The 21,156-nt window shown below is 39.7% G+C and overlaps 1 protein-coding gene across 1 annotated transcript in view; it reads right to left on the bottom strand.

Moving 5' to 3' along the window:
• LOC139713823 (ATP-dependent RNA helicase DDX24-like) overlaps window positions 1–21,156 on the bottom strand; it is a 45,672-nt gene that overhangs the window by 16,683 nt on the left and 7,833 nt on the right. Inside the window, exons 2-6 of the mRNA XM_071625529.1 lie at window positions 19,982–20,404; window positions 14,871–14,998; window positions 9,349–9,718; window positions 4,863–5,041; window positions 818–1,330 (exon numbers count right to left, since the gene is read on the bottom strand). Of these exons, the coding sequence (XP_071481630.1) occupies window positions 818–1,330; window positions 4,863–5,041; window positions 9,349–9,718; window positions 14,871–14,998; window positions 19,982–20,404 (1,613 nt within the window). The remainder of the gene's footprint in view (window positions 1–817; window positions 1,331–4,862; window positions 5,042–9,348; window positions 9,719–14,870; window positions 14,999–19,981; window positions 20,405–21,156) is intronic.

Here is a 21,156-nt window from a genome sequence, read left to right as displayed (position 1 = left end):
GACTTTCTTGAACAGAGTACTATATATATATATATATGAAGAGTTTGTTTGCAAAAACCGATAAGTCCATTTTTGAAGATTTTGAAGTACGGTCTCTGTCATAAAGTACAAAATAATACCTTTTAAATGATATATTGGTCACTACATATTAGGGTACATTTTTGAAGTTATGGTCAAAAGAAGCAAAAATTTTCTTATTATTCTCTTTATTTTTCTTGACCTTTAATCGCAAATATCTCCATTTGGCAAACATGGACTTATCTGTTTTTGCGAACAAACTCTTCATATATATGCTACTAATATCGATGTTTATTGAAACCATTTGCAAATGTAAAGACTTGTAACTTTTGATTTTCTGTAGGATTCAACAAATTCATACAATTTGAGAGTTGCAGTCATTGTCTTCTTTCTCTTCCAGGGCTGCTAACATTCTCCCATCAAACTAAGGGAGGTTCCAAAGAACTACCAGGAAGAGACTTGAAATGGTTTGATTGGAAGAATTCTAAATAGAATTCTATCAATCATCAGAGATATTGTCATCAGTCTGTGAATTGTTAACAACTCCTTATTTGTTGTAATTTTATGTCTCTATTATAAACTGAATGTATTACAGCCTTTGGGCTGCTACTTTCAGTCAACAAACCACATCAATTCAAATTCAAATTCAAATTCAAACTCTAATTCAAATTCAAATTCAAAGTCCATTCAATTCAGATGTGTAATCTGAATGTAAGTATTTATAAAACTGTACCCGATTTTATGTGTGTATGAACACGTGTCTGTATTTTCCATTACACTAAAGTGTGAGAACTCTCACCTTGATGTCAGTTTTCATCGCCGCGGCAACGAGATGATTCTTGACCTGCACAGCCAGTTCTCTCGTAGGGGTGAGGACCAGCCCAAAGAGCTTTCCCCCTTGGCCACTCCCGCTCGGTTGGGGCCCGGCCAACGGAAGGCCTGCCTTCTTCCAGGCGTCGTCGTCGATGTTGTCGATCACGTTCACGCAGCCGGTACCCAGCATGTGACTCTCATCTTCCTCTCCATCTTCCTCCTCCTCCTCCTCCTCCTCCTCCTCTTCTCCATCATCATCATCATCATCATCACCATCATCAGTGTCTTTGGAAACATCACCTCCCGCATCACTTGGCCTTTCTGTCCTGACACTAGACTCATCATCCACTGATGGCTCCAAGGCATCTATGCTCTCTGCCATCCGCTCTCCTTTCTCCTCCAATGAACCGAGTTCATTCTCGTTGCTTGGCAATGCAGCCCTTTGCTTCAGAATGTGATATATGAGTGGTATACCAAAGGCAAGGGTCTTCCCACTGCCCTGTTGGAAACAGAATGAAGGAATGATGGAGAGGGTGTAAATGGTATAAAAGATGAATCAAATGACAATTCACTTGTTTTACAAAAGTTCCAATGTGCACATTAAATCAATCCTGAATATTGTTCATACAACCAATTCAAGAATTCATTGTTATCTAATTTGGTGAAAACACATGGAACTTTAAAATTCCATAACTTTTCCATAAATTTCACAGTTGATTTTGACGAAACTTCTATGGGCAATCCTGTCTTTTTTTTTCCAACTTTTCTCCATCCATTAAAGTAAATTTGAACAAAGTGTGGGATAACATTTTAGACCTACAGGTATGTTAGTCTCAGAAATTCCATTCCTGTGGTTTGGTCTAGTACAGTGTATATTTTTGTTATAATACTTTTGCTATTCCTTACTGGTGTTTCACATGGATCGGCCAAAAATTCTCATTCATTGAGCCCCTCATTGTTCATATGTCCAACTATACAATTGTAATTCTTGTTTCAATTGCAACTGCTAGACTGACAACTGATTCAATTAGCAAACACATTTTGAATGATTGAAGTTCCTGTTTCTCTTTCTTGATTTGGCAAACTTTCATGAATATCTTTCTGTTTTGTGCATATTTAATGAATTTAAAGCAAATTCAATTTCATCTTTTCTCCAGAATAAGTTATGCAGTGATAATCAATGGAGTTCATCTAATGTCAAGGTGATAATATCTCAATAGCTGAATTCCATAAGGATATGAAGTGCAAATGCTGACGGCCACTAAAGATACTTCCGGGGAGAGAACTACTGACCCAAAGTAATGTTGTGAAATACGAGTGGACATCCCTCAAAGGAAAGCAAGCTTGTATCATAACATCTGAAGTACAACCTGAAAGTATTCAGAAACATTTACCAACCAGCTCCTGGTTTTCATTTCCTTTCCTACCAGAGGGAACTTAATCAACATCATTCTTTGAGAGGTAATTCAACCATTTCTCATCAAAAAAAGGACATAAATATATAAGGTCAAGACTTCTGTCCACCTCAATGTAAGCCCTCAACTCGACATCTAAAAACCAAAACCCACTCGACTGCTACTTGCCTGCTACTCATCTACCAGGACTTGGCTTCAACACTTCTATAAAATTGCAAGACCCAAACGGATGCGGGGAAATATGATCTATTTTTATTACAAGCATTCACATGTGAAAAACAGGCAACAACAACAACATCAACAAAAGAAGTTATTTATTTTTAAAAATGTGACATGGACTATGTTTGAACAGCAGATTGAAAATGACATCATTCGCTAAAACTTTGGTTCTGACACGCAAACAGAAACGTCGGTGAGTAACTGGAGCGGACCTGGATGATGGCCTTTGCAATAACTTCCCCGAAACCTGCCGAGTACAATGGGTGAATGCATGGGGGGTTGGGAGGATAAAGACGGCAAGGATTTGTTGAGGCACGCAATTCTACACTTAACAAAATTTTGCTGCAATCCCTGTGGGTGGGATTAATAGTGGAGCACAATGCACCTGAAACTCGCTGCTCTTTTGTTTATCGTCTCTCACTTCATGCACAGTCATGCATATCTGCAGCAAATCATCACTGCAACCATTCTCGAGACACTGAGTTGATCATGCATGCAATCAGCTGCAATTGAAGAATTAATTATGACACCGCTGGCCAATTTTTTTTTGGGGGGGGGGGGTGGGGAGGGTGAGAAGAGGGGGAGGAAATTAAATGAGGTCACAATGATGTAGTTGTCATCAAAACTGAGAGTCTGCGAATTTATATATAGTATGTGAACAGCACAAAAACAACAAAACAAAACATTAAATGTTCATAAAATCAGTTCATGGGGTTTGCTGTGTCTAATAATACATTATGGTATACTGTGTGAACTCAAAAGGTTTCAGTAGAGCTTTGATTGAATCATATTAAGGTATAGTGTAGCCCATATCCGCATGTTGTTTGTGTTTTTGAATATGATGTACCTTTAGTCCCCCTACTTGCAGATTCTCAAAACTCACATAATGGTACTCCACGTGGGCTACTGGTTTTGCTTTCCTCGAGACAAATACGCATATTAATATCATAAAAATAGTTGGCTGCACGTCATCTCTGTGACTTAATGTCCTTCATGCTCAAAAGTGGATATCTATTACCAAATTACCAGCATCAAATCAAAGATACATCCTTGTATGAGACATAAATCCTACTGAATGGCATTATATGTTTTTTGAAAGGCACACGGTGAACACGCAAAAGTGATCATTTCACCTTCATGCAAGTACAGTCTGTAAACCTGTATTGCATCATTGATGACTTGGTCGAAGGGATGTATGTCTATCTCTGTCACAATTTATATTTGGTATGGTATGGTCATGGTGTTTCATTAAATATTGTGATAATTGTCAAAATCCCTTTTCGTTATTCTTCAATCTTTCATTGAAATTTTCCAAGACAATATAGATCTCTTAATATGGACTATGGTGTTTCATCCATGATTGTAACTGTCAACAATTTTTTTCTTTAGTCTCCAATCTTTCATCTCAATTTTCCAAGTCAATTATGTCAAAATTGATGCGCCAATGCACAAGGAAATTAACATGATCATTTGTCGTGGCAGTCAACATTATACATTATACATTGTATTGTGTTTGGGGAAGCATGTCATTAAGACATCATTTTCTTCTTCTTTATTCAGATGAAATCAAGTTACTAATCATATCTTCGTATTAAACCAAATGTCAGCTTTTGTCATAAACTTCAGGTCACGTGTCAATCTCATCTTGAATTTAACAGCCTGAGAGCTCATCCCTATTTGAAAGTACACACTCACATCCAAATGCTGAAATGCTCAAAATTTAATACTTTTTGAAACAATAATGAATACTTTTCAGACATCTCTGAGCATTGTGAAAATATTTGTTCATGCATGTGAATCTGTTCACGCATTTTGGGTGCACAGCTGGTACACTGCCAGAGAATTTTTTTTCTTTTTTTTTTTGTGCTCAATTTGGATTCCTCATACGAACAGATATATCCATTGATTATTGGTCTTATCAGACCAAAAAAAGATAGTTTACGGTATGTTCATCAAAGTAGAAATACTGGGAGTGCCCCTATGCGCAGGTGAAGAGTTTGACAGTGAAATGGGCTAAATGTCATTTTAAAACATTTTAGAGTAAGTCCATCATTAGATGGTGCAAAATAAAACTCAGAACTTTAGACATTGTGGTGACGCAGCTAATTTGTGTATTTCACAGATGAAATTGCTTGAGCAATGATTTCCCAAAAATTTTACACTACAACTGCACGTACGCATTTTGCTTAATTCAGGAAAGTGATTATCTCCTGTGCATGTCATCTTCAGATTTCTCAAAGCGCCCTCTTGTTTTCATCCAGACTCGCTGTCTGCGGTGATCATGAGATCAAAACAGGATTGTACATGTATGCTCAAATGCTTTTGAGAGCAACAGGTTCATTAATTAATTAATGAGCGATGAATGTCCATGACGTGAAGTTGGTCCATAAATCTTACCGTCTCTGCCGCACCAACAACATCCCTTCCCTCCTCGATGGCCGGATTGATGCATGCGGCTTGAATCGGGGTGGGGCCCCCGAACCCCATGGTCTGGAGGGCCTGGTGGACCGGGGTGGGGACAGCGAGGGCACCCCATTCAGACATGGCGACATCTCTTCGACCATCAACTGTCCCATCTGTGATCAAAGACACCCAGCATACATGTACGTATCACATAAACCACAATTTGAACAACTGCGCTGCACTCCTGTATGCTCTAAACTTCGCTGAATGTGCATGAATACAAAGATGTCTGTAAACTATCCGAGACTGGATTGACAATTCATTTCATGCATGGAGGTCAGTAATGCTCTAGAGCTCTGAATTATTCTTGTCAATGTCATAGGATTTCAGACTGGGGAAATTTGTACGCTTGAAATTATCACCAGCCAAGAAAGACTCAGGGTGCAACATGACTGTTCTTTTTTAACCACTTGCCTGGTCGGGCAAGCAGATTTTCGAATTGCTGCAGAATACTTGTCTGAATATGAATTTTGCTTGTCTGAAAAAAAGTCCAAAGATATAAGAAAATGATTGAAAATCACTTGTACAGTCAAGGGCTTGATTAACACAATCATGGAATTTATAAACAACACAATGTACATGTACGTGTGGAGTAACAAACTTAATAGTTCGATCAAGTGTTGGTGTTCGACTGCATTGGGACTTCTTCATTGTAAGTGCTGCAAAATATATTTGCTTGCCCAATTAGGGCAAGCATTTTTTCTCATTGCTCCAAAACACTTGCCCAACTTTGATTTTTACTTGCCCCGTGCAATCGGCCTGGCAATAGGGCAAGTGCTTATGTAGCACCCTGAGACTACTAATTTTTCATCACACTGACAGATAGGCAGATCAGGGGATGATCTAGCTTGTTAAACCCTGGAATGTATGCATTACAACTCCCTTTACAGTATGTGGCCACAGACTTGGCTTAAAGGACAGGTTTACACTGTACCTTCTTATGATACCTGTTTGTGAATTGGGAGAATGCAGCAATAGTAATGGAATACATCACTGAAAGTTTAAGGAAAATCAGACAATCTGTTCAAACGTTAAGAATTTCTGAAATTTCAGTGCTGCCATTGCTTGATGAGAATTGACTAATTACACATGTACAGCTTGTGATGTCACATGTGTAGAATGAAAAGAAAATGTAACACATTTTAAACTTTCTCACATGATAAAGGAACGCCTGACTTGCCTCTTTCAGAAGGCAGGGGGACGATATAACCCTTAACATGCAGCTGTACAGTTGTACCTTACATCAGTGACAAGTGAAAGGAATTACTAATGTGCTTATTGAAAAAAATTAAATTTCATGAAAATCTCTCTATATTTTTTGAAAATCATTCTATGCATGTGTGACATCATAAACTCTAGTAGATTTCTCATCTTGCAGTGACTGCACAAAAACTTCCTGACCCCTCCCGATTCAACAGTGACCAATGTATCCTTGGTACTAGCAGAGACTCCAACTCTCCCGCTTTCGACGGGAGATCTCCTGCCGAAAGATAATTTTTGCAGAATCTCCCATTCTCCCGCTTGAGATTTAATTTCTCCCGCTTGAAATGATTTCTTCCTTAATTTCATTGTATGTTGAAAAATAAGCCTTAAATAGCGCAATAGAGCATCTACAACCCTAGACCGCACAGGACTTTGCGCTCGTCAAGCATGTCAAGTTGGAGTCTCCCGTTTGCTAGGAGTTTCAGGCGGGAGAATCTCCAGATCAGAAGGTACTCGGGGTTGGAGTCTCTGTACTAGCCTTCTGTGGGTTGCTATAAAAGCAAGAAATATTTGCGGCCTTAAATTTAAATTGTGAATGGCCCCACAGCTTTTTGAATATCACAATCTCCCTCACTCTATTAAAGTCGATTACAAGTTTGCTATTTATGTTGTTGGATGATGTTACATCATACGTATAATTTATCCTCATTCTGTATGGATAAAACACTCATCATTCATTATTGCAAGTGCATTTCTGCTTTTGAATATTTCACAAATCTCCACTTTCACTGACATGGCTTCTTTGGGAATTAGCTCACACATCCTGAAATGGACTACAAATGGATAGGCATTACGTAATCTTATAATCCATGTTGCAATGAGATGGCCTCAATGTGGGAATGTACCATATTATCCCTGGCTGCGGGGCAATTGCTTCACCCCTTACCCAAGGCCATGGTTTAAGGGGGGAAAGTGAATGAAAGGATAATAGGCAGTTTTACAAAGGTTCCGCTTCCCACTGTGCAGGGGATCCTCGTTAACTTTATTGGACGCTTAAGACCTAAATACCATGCCAATTAAATGTAAATAATGGAGTATTAACTGCCTCGATGTATTAAAAACCACACCCCCTTCTTTCAGCCATCGGGGGGAAAAAAAATAATGACATTCCCCGACAAGCGTGGATACTGCCACACAATGAGTGGAGATACAATGTACAGACATGTTGGTTGAATTGAGTAATATGTTTTGGGGAAAAAATGTGTTGATCTTGGTGCCAAAAAGAACGGAGGTATTATGCAGTAGAATGCCTAACAAAAGGAAATCATTTCAAACATTGAACAATGTCTGCATACAAGTGTACTTTACTCAGACATTCAGTAGATATTCCGGCTGTAATGGTGTATAACCTGCACCCTTAATTCAGACCCCGTTTACAGTGCGAGGCTCGGCCGCGGCCAAGCCGCGGGCAAGCCCGCCTTCATTTCAGTGTAAACGCCCAAAAGGCCCAATGCGGGGCCAAAATTGGCCGCGCATTTGGCCACGCTCTGGAGTTGGTCTCACCCGCCGCCAAGCCGCAGCTGAGCCCGGTCTATTCTCAGTGTAAACGCAAACTGGGTCAAATGCCCGGCCAATTTTAGTCTGGCTTCCAAACCCTCTGCCCGTACTATTTCCCTATTCAGGATATCAACCCCCTCAACGTCGAAAACTAGTACAAACGTGTATACTTTAAAATGGTTTTGTCCTGCGAAGGATTTTTCCTTCAGCAAAGGTCTTTGCCCGAACGGCGACTTCGTCACCATGGAATCCAGTTGGCAAAGGGTCTGAAAACCAGACTATACCAAATTGCATTTGTTTACAAGCAGAGCGCCACTATAACAAAATATTGAAAGGTTTGAATTAAAAGCGTGGCCGAGCTCGGCAGTGTAAACGGACAAAATTGCGGGGCTCGGCCCTGCAATTGAGGCTGGGCTGGGCCGCGGCTCGGCCCAGCCCCGCACTGTAAACGGGGTCTTTGACCTATCAAATGTGCGGTAAATACACCGTTACTTTACCTTGTTACATCAGATTTGTCATTTAATTTGGGTACAAAAATGCACAAATGCAACGAGCTGACACCTGTAAATTCACATTGTTACAGAGTTGTTGTTTTTTTATGTTGTTGCTGTTGTTGTTTTTCGTTTATTTTTTATAATCCAATCTGACCTCTTTGTAACAAGGTTTTACTGTATCAATGCATGTAAGACTGACATAGTTTATAATTTACAATGTATCCTAGTATCCTCATACCATACAACACTCTTCTTCAGGAGCCAAATCATTAGTTAGAAATGCTGTGGGATGGACACAAATGATTCTCCTAAACTAAACTAAACTTAAAACTTTAATAGAGCAGTCATCTCTGAAGCAAATGCAATTGAGTGCTGTTCAAAACCAGACTAATCGAAACTGACATTATTGATGCTGTCTATGAGTATGAATGACTGCTACGATAAGCTTCTGAATGATAAAGTGCACACTTCCCTGCCACAGACACATCGAGGTTTCATTCATTCAATCTTGCTTCTTTTGCTTCATGAAAGCAGGACGACTGGACTGGTTATCAATCCAAAACACCTGGCTGCCACAGCCTTAGCCATACATGTATACAATTCTTCCTACACGGCAGTCTCCCATTTCCCTGTTCACTTACTTTTGGCACTTAAACAAAACAAAACAAAGCAACAGAAATTTTAAAAAACAGGGAAAATCAGAAAAATGATGAAAATTTAACAACAAAATTCATGGCTCAATTTGGCCCGGACTTCTTCTCATTTGTAGGAGGATTGACCCTTGACCCTTATCAAATACCAGTCTGCTCCATGCAATGCAATATTAAACTGTGCAATACTGACCCCGTCACTTTAGCCCCAGCTGTACAATTACATGAAAGTGGGTGAGTTACAGTGTACATGTATGACAGTGGATAATCCTGTACATACTCTGATCTACTTGGAAGAAAAGTACAGTAAAACACAACGTTTTCGTGGCATGAAATTTTTGCGAATTTGGAGTCGATGGCCTTTTTCGTGGCATGAAATTTTCGCGAAGTTGCCTCTAACATTCAATGCATATAGTGCAGACAAGAACTTTTATGTGCATTTTAATTTCACGAATCTTGGCTCTCACAAAATTTGCGAAATTGAAATGCACGTGAACATTCCACGTTTTACAGTACCTTCAACCGCATCTGTTGGAGTCGGCTCAGCATTCGCCGCATCTCTCTCTCCACTTCTTTCACGTCTCCTCTTCCTTCTGAGCTCCCGGAGATGGTCGACGCCAGACCTTCTCTTCTTATTCCGTCCATCCCTCATCCCACGAACGTCGTGAGGAGTTTTTGAGGGAGTCACCTCATCTTTCCCCCCTTCCCCTACCTCTGTCATTTGCTCCCTAGCTGCTGGACTGTGCGGTAGTCGGTCACCTCTGCTCCCTTGCTGGGCATCCACTGCAGTTTGGCTAGCTCTCTTCATGGCCTTGCTGCTGCCTCCAACATTGCCTGTTTTACTTTTGATGCTCCCCTGTTTCATCTTCTTCTCTGCTTTGCTGGTCTGTCAAAGAGCAGAGTATGGCAAAACTAATGTGTGAATCATGTAGAGTGTTTGACAGTTAGATAGATAGATAGATAGGATAGATAGATAGACAGACAGACAGACAGATATATGAATAGATAGATAGATAGATAGATATATAGATGTAGATGGATAAAAAATACATCAATTGCAAATAAATAAATACAGAAAGAAGAAAAATGAAGATCAAATAAAGAAACCCAGGCATACAATACATGTATGTCAGAATAAATGAAATGAAATGAGTTGACATACTGTAGTTACAATGTAACTATCAGTGCCTCAGTGTTTTAAAGATCAGCTGAAACAATTCTTTCAATTTCAAAATTTGAATACCATTCAGTTTGAATACATGTAACCCTAGTACTAAATGAGACCGTCAATTATACAGGTTAATAGCATTATATATGTATATGCAATGTATGTACAATTTGATCTTATTCAGATACTGAACGTGCAAGAGGAGTACAAAAATGATTCTCTCTGCACCTACCCACCTGCACAGACATCCCTTGAAAGCCCTGTTTTAAAGGGGAAATCCAGTCCAAATACAAGTTAGTCTGATAAAAAAAGAGTAAAGTCTTACAAGATCAACAGTAAAAATTTGACTGAAATTGGATGAAAAATAAGGAATAATGACATTTTGAAGTTTTGCTAATTTCTGCAAAAACAGTTCTTGTACAGTGGATATGAATATGCAAATGAGTGAGATGTGTCATACCCTCACAATTTTCCATTGATCGTGTACACAAAAATGATGAAAATTCAAGGTTTCTGTCATTGAAATCTGAAACATGATGCTATTCCTGGTTGAATAACTTCATAATAGTCATCAATTTTTAGATACAAGGATTTGAGCCTCTTATGCATAATTGCGCTTGAATGAAAAACTGGAAGTTACAAAATTTTATGCATAAACTTTATTATGGTAAGTTGTGAGAGGATGACATGCTCCCTTTGCCATTTGCATGTATTCATATTAACTGTTCAAGCACCGTTTCCCCCCAAAATAGCAAAACTTCAGTATGTCATAACTTCCTTATTTTTCATCTAATTTCAATCAAAATCATACCGTTGAACTTGTAATATTTCACTCTTTCTTATCAGACTAACTTACAATGCACATTTGGACTGGATTTCCCCTTTAAGAGATCTTTAATACCTCGACAGCGTCAGGACAACGTCAGGACAACATCAGGACAACATCAGGACAATGTCCAGAAAATACAATTCCTTACCTCAGGCAATAGAAAAGCAGGAGAGAGCAAGGGGTGGTGCCATTTTTAAACAGACACAGACCTAAAACCTTCTCTGTGTAGGCTTCCTTTACATCCTACCCGTTCATGGGTAAAAGGGGGTATGTACAATCCATGCACATGATTGACGAGCCATGTGCCATTCTGTCGGGACTACTGCGCATGTGTATTGAGTGTATCAAAGGAATGTTACCGCAAGAGCGTTTTAACAGAAGGGTTGTCACAGTAATGTTGGGGTAATTAACTTAGCTGGCTAGGGTGGAATTTGGCAAAAGCTACAATTTGTACCACAACATCCGAGCAATATTTAGTGGGGACCATTTTAACAGACAGGGCAAAAAAACAACAAAACACAATTGCGCGGATGTTGTCGCGGTAACTCTGGTTTATAGAAAGACTCTGTTAAAACAGGGCTTCAGTCAAGGGCCATTGATGACAAGTACGTCAAGTATGGGCGAGCACATGTTATGCCAAGGCTACCATGGCAAAAGACCATTTATAAGGCAATAACTGGTAATGTGGTATACTGTCAAACCAAAAACATATACAAATGTCAAGAAACTTTCATGAATTGGGGGTGATGGTCTTTTTTCCTGGCATGAGATTTCTGTGAATTCCCATCAATGCATTGTATGTATGTAAAAACAAACAAACAATGAATGTGTGCATTTCACTTTTGCAAAATCTTGCCTCCTCACAAAAATCACAAAGTTTCATGCATTACAGGAACCTTGTACATCAGGTTTCTGTGGTGTCATAATGTAAACTGTAACCTGGTCGTGGTATGGTATGACAGGTTCCCAGAATGTAGACAAGAGTGTCTGCATTCACAGTGTAAATTAATCTTTATAACCTCCACCAAGGGAGGAGGTTATGCTTTCATTGGCGTTTGTTTGTTGGTTCATCTGTGTGCAAAATAACTCAAAAAGCTGTATACGGATTTGGATGAAACTTACATAATGTACATGTAAAAGGTTGAAAATGACACAAGTAGATTATTAAATTTGGGTAGTGATCCAGGAATTTTTGTAGATTTTATGAAGGATTTTTTATATTTTGGCAGGTAAGATAAGTGAACTTGGGAGTCCCAGCTGCGCATTTTGAGGTTTTCATACATTATACACGCACTGAAGTGCGTGCTCTAGTTTCTGCTATAAGGTGAGGCTGGAAGTTGATGAGGTAACAAAAGGCTTCTACATTGGGGAATCAGGCGACTTTCAGTATGGAAACGTACACGATGTATGGGTTGAAATCATTGATCTGTCATGTCTATGGAAGAACAAGATCAGTGGTAGAAATGAGCTGCTTGGTGGGGGTCTGTGCTCTCAGAGTGCTTCGATCTGTAGTTTGTGTAAATTCATGCAGACCTCAAAAATGACGTTGATCAAAGGATTACAGGTTTTTTTTCCATCTATTTTTCTTTCTGTGTATCAAAAGTGTGTGTATTATTGTCTAACTTACAAGTTGTACAATATGTACCTTTTCCAACATAGTAATGTGCTTGTTTTGCTGTAAAACTCATTATGAAGATGTAAACAGCAGTCAAGGCTGAGCTTACTTCAATTTGACTTTCGCTGACCCAACTCAGGTTCCCTTGTATTAAAAGAGTTTGTCAGCCCAGCACAGGCTTTATTCATACTCAAGTTCAATCAATATTTTACATTATTCAACGGCACATACACTCAAAATGGAAAGAGGATTGTAAATTGTAATGCTCGACTGCGTTCTCACAAGTGGATATCCAACCTGTCCGTTTTTTGTTGTTTTTTTGTTTGTTTTTTGTCAATGTGCATTGACAATGATTCTTGTTTGGGGCCATAAGGTTCTCAGAGAATTGTGTTAAAGGAGAAGATTAACAAATCTTGTTGTTACTTACAACTTAAAAGCTGGTATTACTGAGTGTTCAAAATTGTATGAGTTGGCATACTTTAATTCAAGGCAATTCAGCAGGTGTCAAGAATCTAGTGGGTAATGCTTCCAAGATTTCATTTTTAAAGATTCCTTTCTTTTTTGGGGGGGGGGGGGGGTGGGCCCCCCTGAGGCCCCAGGTGGGGCATGGTGCCCATTTGAATGAATTAAGTTCCAATCCCCCTACGGATGCTACCTGTCAAGTTTGGTGAAAATTCATCATGGGGCTTTTAAGAAGTTCAAGATGAAAATGTATTCAGGCCCCCATTTGGACCCCTCCCATCCCCCTCCCCTGGGTGCCAAGGGGGTACCCCTGATTCTGCTATGAACAAACTTGATACTACACAGTCATCAATGTACTAACTCATAGTACAGCACTAACTTATAGTTTAGCTCTATCCCTTCTGATTCTAGAGAAATTCTAAGATTTTTGAAGATTCCTGAATCGGGGGGGGGGGGGGGGGGGGGGGGGTGGACCCCCTGGGGGCCCACAGGAGGGCCATGGTGCCCATTTGAACAAATTGAGATCTCATCTCCCTAGGCATGCTACCTGCCACGTTTGGTGAAAATCGGTTGTGGGGTTTTAGAAGAAGATGAAAATGTAATTAAAGTTTACGCAGGACGCACGGCGGATGCCGGACAAAGAGCGATCGATCACAATATTAGCTCACTTGAGCCTTCAGCTCAGGAGAGCTAAAAGGTGAGGAGAAAAACCATTATCCGAAGTCCTGGCCTGGTGTACTAAGATTCAGTTGTACAACCATGTCGTATTGTTGCAATTGATAATCAGTCTGAAGTCCTCCAAGATCAACAGCATGTAATTTGTAACCTTGATATTGATTTTAGAGCCATCATATACAACAAAGATGATGAGAATGGAGTGAGAAAAAAATAGAAGGAAAACACAGTGCTCCATTTAAAAGCAAAGATATCATTTCATAAGTGAGATTAATTTCAGCGCTTTTGCAAGGTGTTCAATTAGAGATGAACTCTTATTTAGATCTACCCTAGACAGAGAGATCCGTCTGCGTCTGTCTGGAAGAAGTCTTTTGTTTTTTTGACGTTATCGCTCTAGACGAGGGGATCCGTGAAGCCAGACACAGTCGGTCTCCGCGGAACATATCCCCGACGACCAGATACAGACTGATCTTTCGGTCAAGATCTAGATATCTACCCGTACTTTGCCCGTCAGTAAGGAGACACAAGTATAACAACAGGTAGGATTAGGCCGACCAGACGCCATGCACGTTTTACGGCGACTGGGCTATGTATAACTTATTAAGTTAGGTAGTGGATTAACGTTAGATTTTCGCCGTACAAGTGAAGTAGCCCCAATTTAATTCCCATGATCCCCTACAGCTACACCTCCTGTAATTGGTCCTGCCGCCATGCTGGTAAGTGGTAGTGGTGGAATGACTGTAAAAATAATTAAAATTTATTGCTCTAAAATTTATTGGCTGTAAATTAAACTTAAATGTTTTCCACAGTACACCACTCTGTCTCTGGCACTGGTGGGGCACTAACGTTATTTGTCGTTAGCACTGGCACTGCATTGCGTGCACTGCACTGCACGGCATAGCTTGTTGCAGTAATCCCATTCGCAGCTCCAAGGAAGCTATACCGGGATGCAAATCGTGTCATGTGCCAGTGGAGGTGCCAAAGTGACAAGGTTGTGTGTGTCTCTCTTATGTATGTGAAAAGCGAGAGTGTCTGTGCAAGTAAAAACATTGGTCCCTTTCTACAGCATGTGGGACCCAGCAGGAGGTTGCATCTTGTTGATGAAGGGCAGTGCAACCTTTAAGCTCTGAAGCATATCGCATACATGTATGGCCATTATGTTTTAAAAATGGTAGTTCTATACTGTAATATGTTCTGCTCAATCAATACTTTGCTCGTTCTTGCCAATCTTGTGATGCTTGGTACCAGCAGTAGATCTATCAGAAATAAATCTTGCATTATGTACCTACCTGCATCTCCCTACTGCTTTCCTTAGTCCCACTCGTTCGTGTAGTCGTTGTTTTCTTCAACATTCTTGGGTCGTAATCAGTGAGCACCTCCATTCCAACAAATCCACCCATCTCATCGTCAGCAAATGCTGAAAAGTCCATTTCATAGGGCTTCCAATTATTATCCGAAATAAGATTGTATTCTTGTCGGCTGTCTCTTTTCATCTTCGTCGCTTTTTTGGAAATCCCTTTGCCCCTTCTACGCACATGATGCCTCATGGAAGTCGCCATGTTGAGCTCCTAACCTCATTTCCAGTGACATTTCACACACAGGTAAACTGTGGTCTTTCTGCAGCAGTCCAATCCTTGTACGTGCGGTGAGAAATAGCAACCTTACACCCAGGACACTGTACCACGTTGTCGCTGGGAACCGGGGGCTCGGCCCCCACTCCCCCCCCCCCCCCCCCCTGCAGAAGACATAGGAATACGTAGGATGTATCCACTTTGCCCTCCCCCCCCCCCGACACACACACATTTTTTTTTCTCTTTTTTATTTTTACCCCAGAAGTTGCCAAATGCAAGTTGTACCAGAGCGATGGTCTTTTTTTTTCTTCTTCATCTTCAGTTTTTTTTTTTTTTTTTTTTGCTTGCCGATAAAACCTTGAAGTATGAGCGCAGGTAAGGCCTTTTTTCTTTTTGTTTTTTTTTTGTTTTTTTTTTGTTTTCATTTGTTAGCAGATGAAAACCGGAAGTGGCGCCAGAAATATAAACTACCCCCCCCCCCCCACACATACACACACACACACACTTTTAAAAACGTGGCGCCGGCCGAGTGAAGGAATATAATAAGGAAGCGATAAGAAAAGAGGAAGAGGAGGAGGAGGAGGAGGAGAGGGAGGAGGAGGAGGAGGAAGAAGAAGAAGAAGAAGAATAAGAATAAGAAGAATTCCTTGGCAGGATATATGGCGCTATCCATGTATACAAATGCTGTGGATCATCATCATCATCATCATCATCATCACCACGTGCTCTTTTATTCTCCTCTTCCTTGATTGCCTTATGCTTTGTCACTATAAGTTGATGACATCCTTTTCAGCTTGATTTAAGTGACATGATCTGTATTATAGTCTATGATGGCCAGTGACAGGACCACGTTTTGTCATTATGCATGGGCCCTATTTCATTTCATTGTTAGGATATCTTTGTACGATGAAGATGGGCCTACGTCGATGTTAGTGTGTATAAAAAAAAAAAAAAACTACTGAATAAACGAACATGATTATAAATGGTCAATTTAAGATCGTTATCATGACAAAAATCACAAGGTCGGAGGAAGGGAGCTGTTTCATAAAACTTGTCATCAGTAACAACTGCCACATTTCTATGACAAATTTGCTCTCAGCCGATGAGATGCAAGGACTTCAGTAGTTTATAACAACTATCGTATAACATTGTTATTGATAACAAGTTTTATGAAAAATGGGGCCAAGGTGTTGGGGGTAGCATATAATACAGCATACATACATTCAAGCTCTGTGCTGTCTTGAGGGATTTCTCAGAGTCGAAGGCAGCACTAACTGCGACAAATGACTGTTAAGAGGACCATGTGCACAAAATCGTTTCTCTTCAAACACCATTTTAGATGACATGGTATAATGACATAATTATTTCGAAAATATCTTCAGTAAAAGAAACAAGATAAAAAATACAAAAACAAAGCACACACACACTTTTCAGGAATCATGTCGTTTATTGGTTTGTTGATATCTCTACACAAAATAAGTATAGATATAAGAACAATTTAAAACGCTTACAACTTGGAAAAAAAATTCATGACTATACTGAGTATACGGGAGTACCAGAATAAACACCCTAAGTGCAATTAGCTGGTACTTAGAGGCATTTACATCAGATAGCAATAATATAAGATTCGCCAAGACTCTATACGACAGTTCAGTAGCTATATGACGCAAAAACGACAAATTGTTTTGTCTACATGAAAAAAAAAAAAAACGAACGCGGGATATTTTCTTCTACAAAGGTTCTTATAGGGGAAGACTTATAGGGGAAATCAATAGAAGATGAATATTACTGTGAGTCAATAAATAGACTATACGCTACGCATATTATCTTAGAAAAAATACCATGTAAGTGGAATACGGATGAAAACTTGAATACCATGCTTGATCTTATGAAATAGTCTCTAAATTGAAGAAACGCATATTTCTGTGCTGTTGTTGTTATTGTTTTTCTTCATACAGCCACTGTGTATAATACAGTGTTTCAAAATTTCCAAGTATAAAATACAGATAATGGAGCTCACATAGTGAGTACACTATAATGCACATGGACATTACGTGCATATAAACATCAATATTGATAACTTATATCTTTCATCGTTACATCAAAAACATCCGTTGCACGCTGGTCAAAATTCTGCACATAGTCTGACACTATAAATGCCCATGAATGGGAAATACTGCATCTTTAATTAACCCCTGATAACCAGGCAATCGAGTTATACTCATCCGATCGCCACCTCCAACACCAACCCATCTTCAATCAAGGCATCACGACAAGTGTGGATGCATGCATTGCAAGTATGACCATACGACTGCAGGGGCGGATCCAGGAATTCCGTAAAGAGGGGGCGCGTTTACAAAATTAAAGGGGGGGGGCGCACGCACCCCTCCCCCCATTTTTTTCTTTTTATTTCTTTTGTTTCAAAAAAAAAAATAAAGGGGGGGGGGGGCGTGCGCCGGTTGCGGTCCTCCCTGGATCCGCCCCTGCGACTGCATGACCATGCATAATACAGAACATTTGCCACTCTCGTGACCACATGGTTACATAAAAATACATTATATTTGAGGTATGTTTTGAGTCTTTCGAAAAATGAAAGTTACTTAATTGCGGCACTTACTAATACTCGGCCTCTCAATTGAGAAACCGGTCATGTGCGTGGTTAATATCAGTTTTTCCTTCGTATCAAGGAAGTATAATGCATTTTACAGAATACGATTTCATTCACTTTGTTATAATACACTCTCTAATAAATATCGCATCAGCTCACAAAAATAAAATCATTGTTACCATCTTGAAATGTACAATAAGTTAATAGAGACGTCATACACAATCATATTGTTGCTCTTCTGAATAAATACGTTTAAATAGATAGCAATGACTCTATACATACACATATTTGCTGACTAGCTGTATTCATGCCTCACCCTTTATGAAAGGAATATAAACATGAATGTAAAACAAAAGCCAATCAGCTTGTCAAAGAAGTAAACATCATGTTGAATTCAATCAAAACACAAAAATACCAATCTATGAGTCTATGCTCAAAATATCTAGAATAAATATCGTTCAATGGGCTCTGCATAAATCTGTATAATGACGACATAATGAGAATCAAAATTGCCCATGATTCCGGTGACCGCGCACATCAAGGCAAAGACGCTTTCATTTCTTTGATAGGCACAATCATTGTAGGTTATACACGAGTAATACGAGCCAAGAAAATCATTTTGATTGTCTCGGATAAAAACTATAGTCACAAGTGTTGAATTCCAACAGCACACGAACTTTGAATATAACATGATAGCATATAGCTACTTTTCACAAGATGCATTCAATCGGCTTTATCTTTAAACCTGAATTTTACATAATGCATAATAAAATCATACACGGTGGTTAGCATGAGGAGAGTTACGTAATGCAATAATTTTGTAAGATCATTTAGACATGGAAATGAATAACACTGCACAAAGTTACTCGATAGGGACACTGCCGGTTTCAAGTTTGCACAATTTGAGCTTCAAGACAGTTGGCAGAAATTACTTAGTTTCTTAGATATCCTGAGACATCATTGTATGCTTAAGTGTTTCTACGCCTATTTTAATATTATCAAAAATCAGTAACGTTCGACATTTTGCTCGTTTTTGTTTTATCACTTTTCTCCAATTAATGACAGGTGTTATTGGAAAACTTGTCGGATTCTGGTGTATAAAGTTATGATCACGTTTGCAGCTGTATAGCGAAATAATAATGGTCTTAACTATTGGTGACAAATTCAAGTTGAATTTTATTTCTTGGAATCGGAAGAATAGAGTATTGTTGGTTACTTCACTATCTAGAAATGCTCATTTTTTAAAGGAGTCTGACACTTTGATTATACAACAACTCTGCTATACACTGATAGTCTGTTTTGTGCGTGTTTAACTCCCTGAGCATTCCAGTCTTTTAAAGCGTCGACGCCATAACTAAATGGTGCTCTAACCTGTGGCTACGATACGAGTGGATGAGGTAAATATTAGGCTGTAGGCCCTAATTATCATAACAGCTCGGGTTTGATATTGTGATGTAATAATGATAATTGGCTGGCTGATAGTTTGTGCTATACAATTCCACACTTAAAATTACTTTCGACAAAGAATGGCATCGTTGAGTAAAATTGCTACAGCAAATATCGCAAAGGAGACAAAAAATCACTCTGCTCTTTAATTTTAGTACATCAGTCAATAAGGACAATGTTTGCTCAACTTGGTAAAGGGAACAAAATTAATGTTCAATGCTGGCAAACATGGGAGCGATTGCACTTAAATATTTTAGCGAATCGTCTCCGCATGTATTTCACTGCTGCCCTGAGTAGATAAAGAATACTCTGTTTCGAGGGAGAATCGTTGTCTTGTCTCAAGCATTACAGTTCAGCAAGCTGTGTGTGTGGTTTTTTTTTTTTTGTGGGGGGGGGGGGGGGGGCGGGGTGGGGGAGGCAGTGTCCCTACAACGAATATTTCAGAGTTGCTAAGCTCAGGAAATCTCTCTATTTCCTCTTTATAAGTGGATGCTGCATTAAAGTAACTTCTTCACTTCAGAAGACTTAGGCCTATATCAATTTGAGACAGATTGCAAAGAATTAATGTATTTCTATGAAGGATATCATGTTTAAACACCATGCATACTAGAATATAAACTCGCAAGATCGTGCACAACATAAAAAACACCTTTCAAACTTGTGACTACATCTTTGGTCTTTTTGAGGCTCTTTTACGAACGAGTTACGGGAATCATCGAATTGCACGCACACGCTACAGGCACTCTGAGCGATTTTTCTACGTACTTGACCAAACCCGTGTCTTCAAGACACGAGACCCTCTCAAGAACGGTCATGTTGTAGTAGATCTCACCGCACTTACGTCCCCCACAACCGCACATGTGGTGATGCGACCCGCTGGTGCGCAGTGTGCAGCGCGCCTTCCAGATGACCTGCGGAATGCGCGAAGCATCGTAGTCGCGGACGAGGTCCCACGGGCACAGGCCGTCTCGCTCGGGGTGCGGGATAGCTTGGATGCACGAATTCGCACTCGACGTCGTACTCTCCGTTGACATGTCAGACGCGTCGGAGCTGCTCAGGCTGAGATTGAAGTCGAGAAGGGCCACCGTGTTGGTGTCGTTGGAAAGCTCCCGTCTGGCAACACTGAGAGTCTCATGGACTGGACTTGAAGAAGCGTTGCATTGTACTATGCCAGAAAGCTGCGACTCGGCACTGCTCACTAGGATTACGCCAAGCAGATACATATACAGCAGATATACGGCAAAGGACATCATCTTGGAAAACGCCATCTATAGATCGGACAGGCAGAGAAAACAGAGGAGCTCAACGAAACTTGCTTTTATCTCAACCAATTCACTGTTTAAGATCATCAAATATAAAGTGCATGACATGGAATCGAATCATTGGGTATTGCTAGGCCTATAGATGTTCAGCACATATGAACATAGCAAAGGAATTAAAGTGTGAAAATGAATACACAAAGAAATAACTTTTGCAAATGAAAAGAGGAAAATGAAATAATCAGGCTGTGGTGATATATGTTATTCCACTTCTGTTCTCTCAAATATTCTGGATTTGCGTTCTGAGAATAATCCAACAGCCGACAAGAAAATTTAAATGCCCTTATCTGATTATCATGATAGAGTTCAAAATATGTTTGTATGACCTACCATCATTGATCCTCTTTTGGTAAGCTAAAGTGTATAGGAAAAGCAAGAAATATATATATATATATATATATATATATATATATATATATATATATATATAGTTATGCGTCAGAAAGTTACCGTTTGGAGCAGACGATAATATAGTGCTGGCGGGAAAAAACTGAAATGTTCTCGGCTCTCTGAAGGAGGAGCGTGTTGACGATTGAAGTGAGATTCGATGTAGATGAGGCAGAACTGGTCACAGCTTATCTGAAAAGGCAGGTCTTAGAAATGTCTCTGTTATGATAATGTCCCCTTATGT

This window comes from Diadema antillarum, unplaced genomic scaffold (assembly GCF_040938485.1).
Source record: "Diadema antillarum isolate AM-2024a unplaced genomic scaffold, OU_Dant_1.0 seq00002072_RagTag, whole genome shotgun sequence".
In the NCBI taxonomy this organism is placed as follows: domain Eukaryota; kingdom Metazoa; phylum Echinodermata; class Echinoidea; order Diadematoida; family Diadematidae; genus Diadema; species Diadema antillarum.
This window is presented reverse-complemented; position numbering and strand designations above follow the sequence as displayed.